This window comes from Ischnura elegans, chromosome X, assembly GCF_921293095.1.
Source record: "Ischnura elegans chromosome X, ioIscEleg1.1, whole genome shotgun sequence".
Lineage (NCBI taxonomy): Eukaryota > Metazoa > Arthropoda > Insecta > Odonata > Coenagrionidae > Ischnura > Ischnura elegans.
This window is the reverse complement of record NC_060259.1, coordinates 16323391-16336953: the sequence shown is the minus strand read 5'-3', so window position 1 is coordinate 16336953 and position 13563 is coordinate 16323391. Positions and strand designations below refer to the sequence as shown.

The 13563-nt window shown below is 36.3% G+C and overlaps 1 protein-coding gene across 9 annotated transcripts in view; it reads right to left on the bottom strand.

Moving 5' to 3' along the window:
• Window positions 1-13563, bottom strand: part of LOC124171869 (battenin) — a 68348-nt gene that overhangs the window by 9368 nt on the left and 45417 nt on the right. For all 9 annotated transcript variants that reach the window (XM_046551233.1, XM_046551231.1, XM_046551232.1 and 6 more), the window contains exon 6: window positions 315-458. In XM_046551233.1, coding sequence (XP_046407189.1) covers window positions 315-458 — 144 coding nt within the window. The remainder of the gene's footprint in view (window positions 1-314; window positions 459-13563) is intronic.

The window sequence follows — 13563 nt, the reverse complement described above, 5'->3', positions numbered from 1 at the left end:
CAACCACTCTTCCAACAACCCACATTTTAGGATTAGTTCGGATTTATCCTGAGAGTTATGCATTCCTGATTACTTCCATTGGAAAATTGACTCATTGGGTAGCACAAATACCAGCACTTGCTATAGACTGATTATTTCCCTATGCTTTTCCACGGGGAAAAACCAATACAAAAAATCACTCTGTAGAGCTCTACTCTTGCTATAAGCCAGACTTGTTAGAGTGGACTTTAACTGCATTTGGATGGGCCTCAAAAAAAAAAGAAGTGAAGTTAACATTAATATCAATGATCCAAAGCAATAATAGGAAACCTTACACAACTGCTTCAAGGGCAGGAATCACAACCATTATCAGCAATGTTGTACTTGAAGACAGCCCAGCAGCTAGTAATCCTGCATAAGAAACAGCTCCAATGACTCCAGCACCTCCAGTACCTGATGACCACGTGGAGATAACTTTTCTGATAACAAAATAAGAAAAAACTTATCAACTCAAATCTCAAAGTGCAATATAAAATATAGCAATGTTATGATTATTCATATCATTAAAACAAAATATACATTGAGAAATGGCACAATTGCCACTTGATTCTTATACACCAAAAGACAAAATGGGCACTGGCATAAAAATAAGAACTGCTTAGCTGCAAAACACATTGGCCATAAAATACAAGAGAGACGACAGATAAGACATGCCTTCAATTTGGGTAAAAATAACAGAGGTCATTCCAAAAACACATGTGCATTTACAGAGTATCCATGGACAATAAGCCACTACTATTATACCCAGAAGCACTCTCACTTTCGGATACTGTGCTCAGCTTGGTCCCAGGGAAGCACACTGATATCAAACGCAACCACTGCTATCACAAAATCATGACTTGAACGCAAATTAAACAAAAAGAATTTATTTGTTCAAAAATGTAACCACATCAAAATTTGAAATCAAAAGGTTTGATAAATGGTTTTAATAAGAATGTATCAATCTTTTGTGACAACCATTTGGAAATTTTTTACTACCCAATAAATCAGGTGGACCATCGGAAAATCATAAATGAATCATACCTTTCCTCCAAAATAATTTACTTGATGCACCAATCCTAAATAAAAATATGTGGAAACACTTTGTCTCAAGGTACCTTCCATCTTCTCTGGTCCACCAAAACTACACAAAAGAAACATACTTTTAAATCAATCCTACTTTGCCACCAATGATCCCTCATAATTGCTACAGACCTGACCAAATTAGTCAGCACCCAAAATAGTTAGTTATGTTCCATATTCATAAGCCTTCTCCTACCCTATAAAGATTACCAATAATCCATCAAATGAAACCTAAGACTTACAAAATAAGTATTTTAAAAACCTCATGGTCCCTTAAATTAATCATCAAATGATACATGATGTTCCTCATTCATTCATTATTCCCAAACATGAGGGTTACTGAACATACAGCTAACAACAATTAGGTATCAATGCTGGTAATTTCTTTGGATCACTTTACTATCAAAGCCATTTTTTGGAAAATTAGCAGCATTGAGACCGTCACCACCTAACACCGAACCCATGAAAATCAGCAGATACTATCAAAAAATCTTCTAAAAGATGATTTTCTTGTTCTATCCATGCAAGCCAATTTGTACAAATCTCCATTTTGCTCATTTATGCCCATTTTAGCTCTCATTTTCAGGCAGTACTCATTGACAACAAAGAAAAAGGTATCTCAATTTTCAACCATACTGGGTCGTATCCAGAGAATCGTGAGTGTATGAAACTGGGCACTCAGAGCTGAAGAATCCTCTTCAGTCAGGCTTGAGCGCACGGCAGGACAGAGCATTCGCACATGCTCCATCTGGTCATTTCACATCTAACAGCAGACAAAATCCAGAGTTTTCAAAACACATCAACGTACCCACCACATCATTTTCCTCTGGTTTATCATAACAATGAAATTGGTGATTATTATTGCAAAAACACGATGAATGTTAAACTAAAATCATTCAAAATATTCTGACTCTCTTAATGCAAATATTTTTTAAGAGTTAAATGATAATTTTCCAGGAAGGATATTTAAAAAGACTTCCCTTACAGTCAATCCTTCCATACATATTTTACATAGAGCCTTCAGGACCTCAACACAAAATTTCCACCCAAGCTTGTTTAACCTGTATATCTGACATCAGAGTCACTCAGTTCTTCAACCTGAAGATTTATTTGGATAGGTGAGGGTTGAACTCACCACTAAGCAAAATGCAAGAGAATTACACACAGAGAGGGTTTAGGAGATGACATTGAAGACCTTTTAGCCTAGGTTGTAGTCCAGAATAAGCCATTTCGTACACTTTTGCCAGAATTTCTAGCAAAAATCGGCCTGTCTCTTGCCTACCTTGTCTCTAACCAACTTGTTCACAAGACCACAAATTACGAATTCCTAAGTCTCGTAAGCTTTTAAGTCCATGACATGGGCGTACCCAGTGAAGGGCAGCTGCCCCTCCCTACAAGCAAAAATCGCAAATTTCTTTAAGGAAAATAATATTTTTTTCAAGTGCATAATTTAAAAAACTAATAAAGAGCTGTTACAGTTTCCTTAAAATGTTGATTTCATTCACTTTTTCCATGCTCAATTCTTACCTACAACTTGAACAACCATGGCTTGCCCCCCCCCCCTAGTTTTGACCTTGGTCCATAATAAGCTGATTCATCAGCGGATACTAATTCATCACGACCAGAGAGGGTGGTCTTCATTTACAGAGGATTCAGAGGTGGGCAGCCTCTTTAATGCAGTCAGACATGGTCTTTTCTCAATGCCACCATAAGTGGCAGCCAATCCAGGCGATGGATTTTCAACACCCTCATCTCTGTTCAGTGGACTCTTTCCCCAACACCAGCTGCTTTTGCTCTCTCTCTTCCCTACCAGCCTTACTTAGTGTCGAGATCATCCCCTCGAGCAAAGGGAGCACGTTTTGACAGGACAACGGGAAGAACCCCTCAGCCTTGTCACATCACTCAACAATTAAGCATGTTGTATCCATACTCTTTGGTCAATATAAAATTCATCTCTTTCTTGGAAATCAATCCTACTTATATATTTTTTTATTTCACTCCTAACCACCTCCATCAATTGCTTCTTACCACACTTCTTTAACAAACAACAATCCTCACTTATTTAATTTCATCAAAAGAAAAAACCTTTTAACCTTCCACATTTTATTTCATGAGAATTTGGAATTCAAACTCAAAAACAATTTTGGACCACACACCAAGTACAATTATGAAAAAGTTGGAACATAAAATTTATGAAACATGAATTAATCATGTTTCATTTTTGGCATGAAAAAAACATGACTTCCTATTACAGAAGCCAAGGTTAAAATTGCCAGTGACTGTTTCACCATTGACCATCTGCATTGTTATTTATTTCTGTGAAAAATACTTAGCTGAAAATGAAGGCATCAAAAAGTTTCAGAAAATAGAAAAATTATTACCAGATTCAGGCACCAAGAACCAAGATGCAAGAACCAAGTCATGCCCACATTTCATCAACCTTCACTTTCATCAACCCTCTATTACATCATGGTAAGGTAAAAACAGAGATAGGCTACAGAAAAGGAGAGCAAATGATATTACCCCAATTTATGCATCCTGCATGGGAAAAATGTCCCTGAATTGTGAAAAAGTAATGGTTGAAATCTCACCAGTAATTTATAAATGAAAAATCTAAGATCAAATTATGATTGAAAATTGGATAGCTGTGCGTAACTCACAAGTGATATCAGTGGCTACTCTGGCACTAAGCACAGAAATTTTACCAAAATAACAAGGAAAATACAGATGAAAAAACTCCACAACTATTGACAGAAATTTAACGAACATTTTGTTAAATAAAATGTTACAAACACATACTGCAGGATAGGGTGTGAAAATATAAGACTCATTTCCTCAAGCATATTTACAAGGGTAGAATAGCAATTCTGAAAATGTTTTAAAATATGCACGAAGAACGAGATACCAAAAGTAGCTCATCAGGCAGCCACAACAGCAATGCCAACCGAAGTAAAGAGGTGATTTTGGGGACTTGGTCAAAAGCTTACACCAACATGCATGCCCATCAACCAACCTCAATGTAGGGCAATCAATGCACCAATCCTATGATCTGAATTCACTGAAAACTATTCCCTGCTATACACTTAAGGCTGAACAAACAAGGAAATTCTGAGCATGATTTCTGTCAGTGTTGTCCACCACCATACAGCTCATTTCACTTGCTAGTTTTGCCTATGACCATCCTCCACCTCACAATTACCCTCATTTCTTAAACACTTTCTTGGTGAATTAACCAGAAAATGCCCTCACTACATACCCGAGTTAAAAAATACTTAAAGAGTGGATCAGTGATTCATGGGTTCACATTTAATTACAAAGACGCCATTGGAAGAGGCATATACAGGGGAGTGTATAACTCAGGGGAGTGAGGGAGCAACTGCTCACGCAACATTACAGGGAAAATAGAAAAATAGAACTTATGAATGTAGATTTCCAATGGAAATAGATATTGAATACCCTCCAGATGTCTGAAAATTAGTGAATTGCACGCCCTCGCAACAGAATGAACAATGGTAATCTGACCCTGTAACTCCTACCCTACATTATTCTACCTTCTTCTGGCATATACGATTCCCTTTCCATGACTCTTTAAAGCCTTCGTAGCCTCCACTTCCATACAATTTACCCCACTCTTCCAAACCTGACTAGACACTTCATTATGAAAGAATTATAGTCAGACTCGCCCACTGGTGAGTGGCACACTTTCAGACCCTGATCCCAATCCAATGCCACCACCTGAGACAATTATGTAGCGGCAACCACATGATGGGCCAGACTACATCCCAAGTCACATGAGTTGAGTTCAGTTATTTACCCGTTTCATAAGAATCATATATGATATATGACATACCCTAGGTATACAATTTTGATATAAATACATTAATCATCTGTCATGACTTGTACGGGCACATAATCATAAGAGACATAAGTTGGTTAATAACTCATTCTGTATGGCAGAAAAATGGCCAAAAACAAACAAAAAGTTATGACAGGTGATATTAAAATTGATTTCTAAATGACAAATATAAACCGTTTATATATGTCATTTAGGAACCATACCTTTGTTTCCTACACTTAGTAACAGTGAGCCACTTGGGACAACATATGTATTCAGGTCAAATTTCAACTTCCCGATGTAACTACCAATTATTTATTACCATATTATTATACCATAACTAGACTTTGGTATGACTACATATTATTTTCTTCTGTCCCCAGATACACGTTAACTCAATGGAAATATGAAGAACTAACCTATTTACTCCACACAAAAAATTAAAAGCCATCCATTGAGATCAAAAGGAAAATAAGGAAGAGAAAAAATCATTTTGACATTACATGAAGTTTTTAGCATGAGTGTTTATACCCCAGTAAATAGCCATAGCACTAAACAAAATTGCTACTTATTGGTTATTGAGGCTGCACTAATGATTTTATGAATATCATATTATATGTACAGTCACTTTCAAAAGTTTTAGGACAAAGTTTGTGGCGTCACCTCTGCTTCTCAAGGAATTTTAGCTTCCCTTACTCTTTCTGTTTTCCTTGGTTACTCACCGAAAATATTTCGTTAGCACGTGAGGATATATTCACTCAGAGGGAGATGTTACTCGCAAATTGATCCTTCTGTTTCAATTTACGTCGGATTTGATGATCATGGCAAGTGCATTTACTGCATACTTTCCCTGGTTTTCTCAGTTGGTTTATATTTTAGGTATTATAAAACTCTCTGGTATGCTGTTGTGGTAGCCTAGAGGAGTAAGCGCGCCACTGTGATGATGGTTGTTGTAAGGTCAAGTCCCGACTTGAAAAATTTTATTCATTTTTTTTTCATGTTGTTCCCTCATTTTGTATTTCTTTATATAATTCGAACGGTTTTAAATTCACTGCAACAACTTTATATACTTGTTTAGTTAACGATAATGAGTCATATTTAAAAGTTAAGAAATACTTAGTGCTAGACATATAATTTATATGAATGACAAGTACATTTTGAAGATTAGGGATTTGCAAAAGAGGGTAACTGTCACCACAGCTGAGGAGTGCATAAAACCCAGCATCGGAGTTAACATAATCGTTTAAGATTGGCGGCAAAGAGCCATTCATATCAGTGGAATATTGAAATTTTGATTTGAAGATTGACTGTTGTTGGTTAATAAGATTGTCGGTAATGAACACCACAAACCTCAAGCCAGGCATTCGGGAGAGAGGGTTAGCCAGTTGTAAAGGTTGGGTAATAACATGGCCTCGGCGTTAACGTACTCATGGAGGACCGGCGGGAGTCACTCTTTTCCATTCATTATTAACCACACATTGTTTCTGGGTAACTTAAAAATAAAAATAAAGGTTACACTAATTTTTTTTAATTCCCTATGCCTTTTAACTGAAGTTCAACAAGTAATAACATAATCTTAAGGCTTGATGGCGATAATTGGTAGAACTTGGCGACAGACAACATAATAAAGATACACTGTTGGAAATGAACACATGAAGTGTTGGGTATGAGGCGATCCTCTAATTTTGCTAAACATTAGTTAGACTGCAACCATAGCAGAGATTTCAATGTCATGGTTCTCCACAATCTTTGTAAAGGAAAAAAGTTGGACTTTCTTAAACATTTAGAAATTTTAAGAGCATGTCGCAACAAAAGTGTGTATGTGGTAAACGACCTTTTGTACCAATCCCACTCCTCTCCTTTATCATCAGTTCTCCTGGACTCTGCATGTAAACCCACTGACCTTGAGGAATCCATTCCCTCGTTAGCTCCTCCCCCTCCCACCATCACCACCTCCTCCCTGTCTTAACCCCCCTCCCTCTTATAAATAAATTTGTGTATATTCACCTTTGAAAATGACATAAGTGTATTGTCGAAACCTGGGTTGGTTATTAAAACTTCTATGGAACATACAACAGAGTAATAACATTAAAGGAAATATAAAAACTTAATTTGATAATCTGAAGTATAAAATATTATTCAATTTTCCTATGCATTTGTTCACAGGCTGTCAATCACAAATATATATGTATACCCAATGCACTCTAATACACAAACGAATCATCTTGTGTCATAATTGATAAAACAATGGACAAAATTCTTAGCTATTTACAAAATGGTAGAATTTGTTTCATACCGGGTATTTCTCATCCTCCACAATTCTATTCTTCCTTGTTATATGCTGAAAAAATTTTGTTCGTCAGCGAAAATGGTTAAGTCCCAAAAAGCCTATTCGCTAAGTCATTCCGACTGAATAATAGCCTCGAATATTTTTGTCTGTTTGTTAAGAATGGCTTGAGGATAGGTTTGTGGTGTTGAATTTTAAGCGTCATCACCCGCCTTCTAACTTAAGCATAGCTGCATCCAAATAGCACCTCCCTGAATAAGACACTCTACCGACTCAGAGGATTATCTTCGGTCAAATGGAGAATCCTGATATCCTGTGATATAATGCCTTTTATATGCTTATTTTTGATTGCTTTACCTTGGTTTACGGTTCCACAATTCACGCATCCATGGTTATTACTTAAAAATTATTGCTTCATCATGCATTAGCGATCTATTGTTTATGCGGTGTCATGGTGTGTGCGTTGATTTACTCCCTGGACCCGGGTGGTTCTAACCCTAGGGTGCAAAATTTTTATTGAATAAAAGGAATTGTGCTTATTAATTTGCTTGTTGAAAAGATAGATTACGATTGTTTTACAAAATGTATGGTAGCAAATATGACTATAACAACGTAGAACTCCTATAAGATTGTCAAAAACTCTTCCAATGGATCAAGAATGGGAAAGGAAACATTCTGGATTTTTAAATAATGCCAGAAAAATGTTCTTCAATGCAAAAAACCTATATATTAATTTAAGTTTGTTACAAAAATATTGATGATTGAAATGCCCAAAAATGCTCGCGACCCATGACGAATGTAATGACGTATGAAAGTGTGTCACTACAATAAGTGATGAGATCTTTAGGCCTTCTTGGTTTTGCTTCACAATAGGTTTTAACATCAACAAGTTTTCTTTTTCAGCCCACCGATTAATTGGACGAATCCGGTGTGATAGATTAGTTGGAGAGTTGCATTAATTGAGAATCAGATATCATATTCAACGTGAAACCCTAGTGAAGTAGTACGTGATGACTATGAAGGCTATTTACACTATATAACTTAACTAAGGTATCATGTAATGACACACATAAAGTTAAATTAGCCAATATCGAGGATCACAAAATGTGCTCGAAATGTGCAAATAAGTTTTCAAATCCGAAAGCACAACAGAGAAAACCAAGGAGAATGCGAAGTAACTGAATTCTAGCAAATGATTAAGATAAATATTGATCGAAAAAGAATAACAAGTTTCTAATAATAAAACAAAATGTGTGACTCCTTGCACCAATCTCAGAATGGTTCAATAACGCTAACGCCGGGTTTTCATCCGCCCTATACCACCGACTGACCCTTCCGAATCCCTTGCCCTTAAAATTACCCATTCCTAAAAAGGATACGACAACACTTGCCCAATTCCTAACTTTTATATGACTATCATTAAAAAAGTATATAAATTTAATTAAAAGTTAATTAAAAAGGTATATAAAGTTGTTGCAGCGAATCAAACACGATTCGCAATATATGATGAAATACAAAACAAGTGAAGAACATGAAAAAAATGATTAGTAAAATTTTCCACGTCGTGGATTCAACCTTACAACAACCAACATCACAGTCACGCGTTTACTCCACTAGGCCACCGCATCTGCTTACAGAAGGAGTTTTATAATTCCTAAAATATAAACCAACTTTGAAAACCGGGGAAAGTGCGCAGTAAATGCACTCGCAATGATCATCAAATCCAACGTAAATTGAAACAGAAGGATCAATTTGCGAGTGACATCTCCCTCTGAGTGAATATATCCTCAGCGCAAACGAGACATTTTCAGTGAGTACCCAAGGAAAACAGAAAGAGTAAGGGAAACTAAAATTCCTCAAGAAGCAGAAGTGGCACCACAAACTTTGTCCTGAAACTTTTGAAAGTGACTGTAGATGTAACTATGTTTACGTTTTGAAATGGATTTAGGGCAGGCTACATGTATTTCCTATCCATTCAAATAACTACATACACAATTAGCCAATTTTCATGAATAGTACATTTTGCTCTCTTGCAGGGAAAAAGGCACTACTGCTGTACTTGCTGATAGAGCCTTGCCAAACAAATGCCTGAATCTCCTCTTTTTTTATGATTTCCATGGCTCCATGACAAGAGAAAAAAATGCATGCTCTCAAAAATTTCAGAGGAAAATTTTGTCTTAACATTTTCATGCTCTATCCATCAGTAATTAGAAAGAGTTTTATTATTCAAATCTGTATGTTTCCCAGTACAACAACCCTTTCACTGAGCATTCAATCTTATACTGCAATAACCAAGTCACTTTTAATTATACATATAACCACATCTATAGAAGAAAAAACGTTCATTAACAGAAAACATTTCTCAGAAGATATTAAAATTTCATAAGCAATCTTTAAAAAATAGAATTCTTTAAATTGTTAGATCATAGACATTCCACATTACACTCCATGATTAAAAATTATTGACTCTCACTGACAGGGCATACACTGTACAGTGATGAAAGACATGGAGCAGCAATCAAAGCTATTCCATGAAATCCATACTTTATCATGAAAAGAAAGAAAAGGTTAATTTCAAAATCATAGAAATGTTAGGTTTCCAAAATCGAATTGGCTCAAGCCTCACTGAAATGTTTGGCTCATTAACTCAGGTTTATAACTTCTCAAAGATGAATATTCAAGGTTTGAGCCAGCTGCCAAAATTAATCCTCTTTTATAAATTTGTTAAGATAAAAAAGTTGTAGTAACAAACCATTAAATCAAATATCACAAGTCAGCTTTCCTGGGATTAGCTTGGCCTGAAAATTATTAGCACTGGAGAGTATTTTATTCGTAAGGGTTGCATTCATTGTGCAAAACTTGCATTTTCATCATTAATACTTATACTTTGACCAACCTTAAGGGCATTGGTACCCCACTTGCATGATCTGTACTTCTTAGCCACTTAGCCCCAGCTACATTAAGTGGCATTTGAAGGCCAGCAGCCTCAATGCATAAGCATAAGGGCCCCATTTAATCAGCTACTCTGAGTAGTTGCATGACCCTAATCAAAGATATTCAATTGTGAAATTTTTTATCATAAAGCTAAAGTAAGTATTCTATTCTCTACTAGAAAAGATTAATGGTAAAAATTAGGTATCAAATTAACTCACCAAAGCTATCAAGAGAAAATACCTTTCAAATCTATAACTTCTTTTGTCCAACAAAAATATTACACACACCAATACTTCCAAGATGGTATCACATAGGAAACTGTGACAACAGTCACCACAAAGTATTCAATAGATATTAACACATAGAAAGAACTTTCATTAATAAGACAGCAATGAGAAATTTATTCTTTAAAATGAATAATGAAAACTACTACAAGCAAAAAAAAACAAACCTTAAAATGTCATTTGGAATATTACCTCAACTAGCTATCCCCTTAAAATATATTTGCATGGCTTTGTCGTAAAATTAATTTCAATGGAAACATGGAATGCACCTCCACAAAAATCCATCAAATTAATGAATGGTAGTCAATTTGAATGCATTGAGCTACCTTAATATTTTAGCAACATGAGCGAGTGCTAAAGAACCTTGAATCCAGTCAGGGGAGGGAAGGAAATTCATTGTGTACTTACTTTTTACATGCAGGATTAAATTTATACTGACGTGATACATTGAGCCTCTGATTAATACCATGAAAATTGCACCTAAGCTTTTAGAGCCACAGGTATTATTCTAGTACAATCAACAAGATGCTTTCTAACAGCTGTCGGGTAACTGAAAATAAACTTACAACTTTTAAAACTTCCTTGAATTGCAAAAAATTGGGATTCCAGGCAGAAAGAAAGACTTATAAATGAGGCATGGTCTGGAGAGAGTTTCATTGATAGGAAGAAAATCACAGACAGCACAGAAACCAGCTTAAGATTTTTTCCACCAAAAATTACTTCATTTAGAGCAAAAACAATTTTATGATTTGTGACTTTAAAAGGTCGATAAAAACAGTAACTAATAACATTAAAAACCATATTTTTTTCATTCAATGTTGCATTCTGGTTTTGAAATGGCTTTCAATTAAAGTTTCAAAATATTGTAACGAATAAATTGAAACATTGTGAATGAACACCAAAAAAAATCACCCAACCATGTATTTAACGTACAGTGAGCCTTCAAATAGTGAAGTCTCTCACAACAGGATTCCACTAAGATATGATAATGATGCATTTTCAAGCCAATTTCACATAGTACAATAGTTCTCCTACATAATAGGCTGTGTGGCGGAGCTCTTACTTTCGAGCAACATCACCAAGGCCAGCCACCTGGCTGAAGTCATTGCCCTGCGACCCTGAGGTCCCTGCCACTGCCACCAGGGTATGCAGAACCTAGAGCCAGGAAGGCGAGAGAAACGCTGACAAAAAGGCAATGGAGAAGGACTACTGCACGTGAGAGATATGGAGCAACTGTATTGCTTACCATCGTAATAAACATGGTCAAATTTACTTTCGTGTAATTTATTGAAGTGAGGTTAATTACCGGATTACCCCCAATCCCCTTTAGGCCGTTATAAAAAGTGACATTGGGCACAAAGTTGGGAGTCCAGCTCAATCATGACCAAGAGAGGCAAAAATCTTTTGGGTAAAATGAGATTTTATCCCACCCTGCTTTACCAGTACTTTGTACACCATTTACTTGGATCGAAGAAGGGGGGAAGGGAGAGCATGAGACTCTCAATAAGTACGAGACAAGTTTAGTCATAACCTTGCATTGTTCGCCTTGTGTCCATAGAAGTGGACCTCCACACTGGTTTCAACCTTTAGGATTTCCATCCGACCATATGGTCTTTTGTGACTCTCTTATGCTTCGAGAAACTCTCCCAAACAAATATGCAAACTTTTTGGAGGCTCAAAATTTATATCTAGTGAAATGTATGTGCTGAACATCCTGCATGAGGATGTAGTGACTTTTCCTTGACGTGAGTTTATTTCTATATCTTATATTTTATTGATACTACTACCAGTGCTTTGTTTACTTCGCAATTTTGATTGAAGGAGCGGGCATTGTTCTAAATAGATTTGTGCTCACTGCAAGTAGGTAAAGAGGAAGAAGTGGAAAATTGTATTGCCTTCAAGGCTTAGGATTTTCCCCTACATTTATCAAGTTTTTGTTTCTCCTCCTCTAGTTCAAGGAATTCTCCTCGTATTTGGATTTGAATTTGCATTTGAATTTTGGGTGGCTCAGCTTGTATTGTGAGAGTTTAATAAACATGCTGAATCAAAGTACTGAAAATTTTTATTTTGCAATTAAAATATAACTTTTTTTACCATATACACATTCAAAGCCTAGGAATACATAAGACCGACATTAGGTACGTATAATTTATTGCATTCTCATTTGTACATGTCCTTCATATGACCATGATCGATATGGCCTAATTTACGAGGTACGTCCGGGCAGTAAGTTCCATTTTGAAATAAAAAAAGAAGAAGTACAGGTACTACAAAGAAATCTATTGCACAAAACACTACCACTCTTACACGATTTTTCGACGTGGATCCTGCAATTTTCCAGGCGTTTGTCCTAGCATGGCACAACTTTTTGTACACCCCCTTCAGCCCTTGTTACAGCCAGTGTAGTCTTCCATGGGGTAACATGTTCTCTCAGCTCTTGCTGTACCGCTGAAGACACTTCAAATGCAGAAACAAGTGAAAATCGCTTGGAGCAAGGTTGGGGCTGCATGGAGGATGGTAAAAAACATTCCAGTCAAAGGCCTTGTTGGAGTCTTTTTGTCACATTCGCAGTGTGCAGTCGCGCATTGTCAAGAATGAAAACCATGCCTTTCGTGAGCATTTCTTGGCACTGGCTCTGAATTGCACGGTGCAGTTTCTTAATTGTCTCGCAAGAACATTTTTATTGATTGGTTCACTTAGTGCCGAAAAGTCTATCAGTAAAAGTCAGCAGTACAACGGTGTCGAAGAGCTGAAAGAACATGTTACCTCATGGAATACTACACTGGCGGCAACAGTCAACTGAAGGGTATACAAAAACTCGTGCCAAGGTAATAATAATAATAATAATTTTTATTGTTCTGTTGGTCCAAGGAATAGAACATAGAACATGGTCAAGAGAATATTACAGGTAAAAAGAGATACCAAACACACAAAAAACGACACAGATCAATTATACATTATCACACATATATTCGTCTAGATTGTAATAGGCTTTGGATAAAAGCAGCCTTCTCAATTCGCGCTTGAAGGTTGCAATGTTGGACTGAGTTTTTACATGCGGTGGTAATTTATTAAAAATAAGGGAAGCTGAGTGATGAGTTCCCTTTCTAGATAAGGCACAG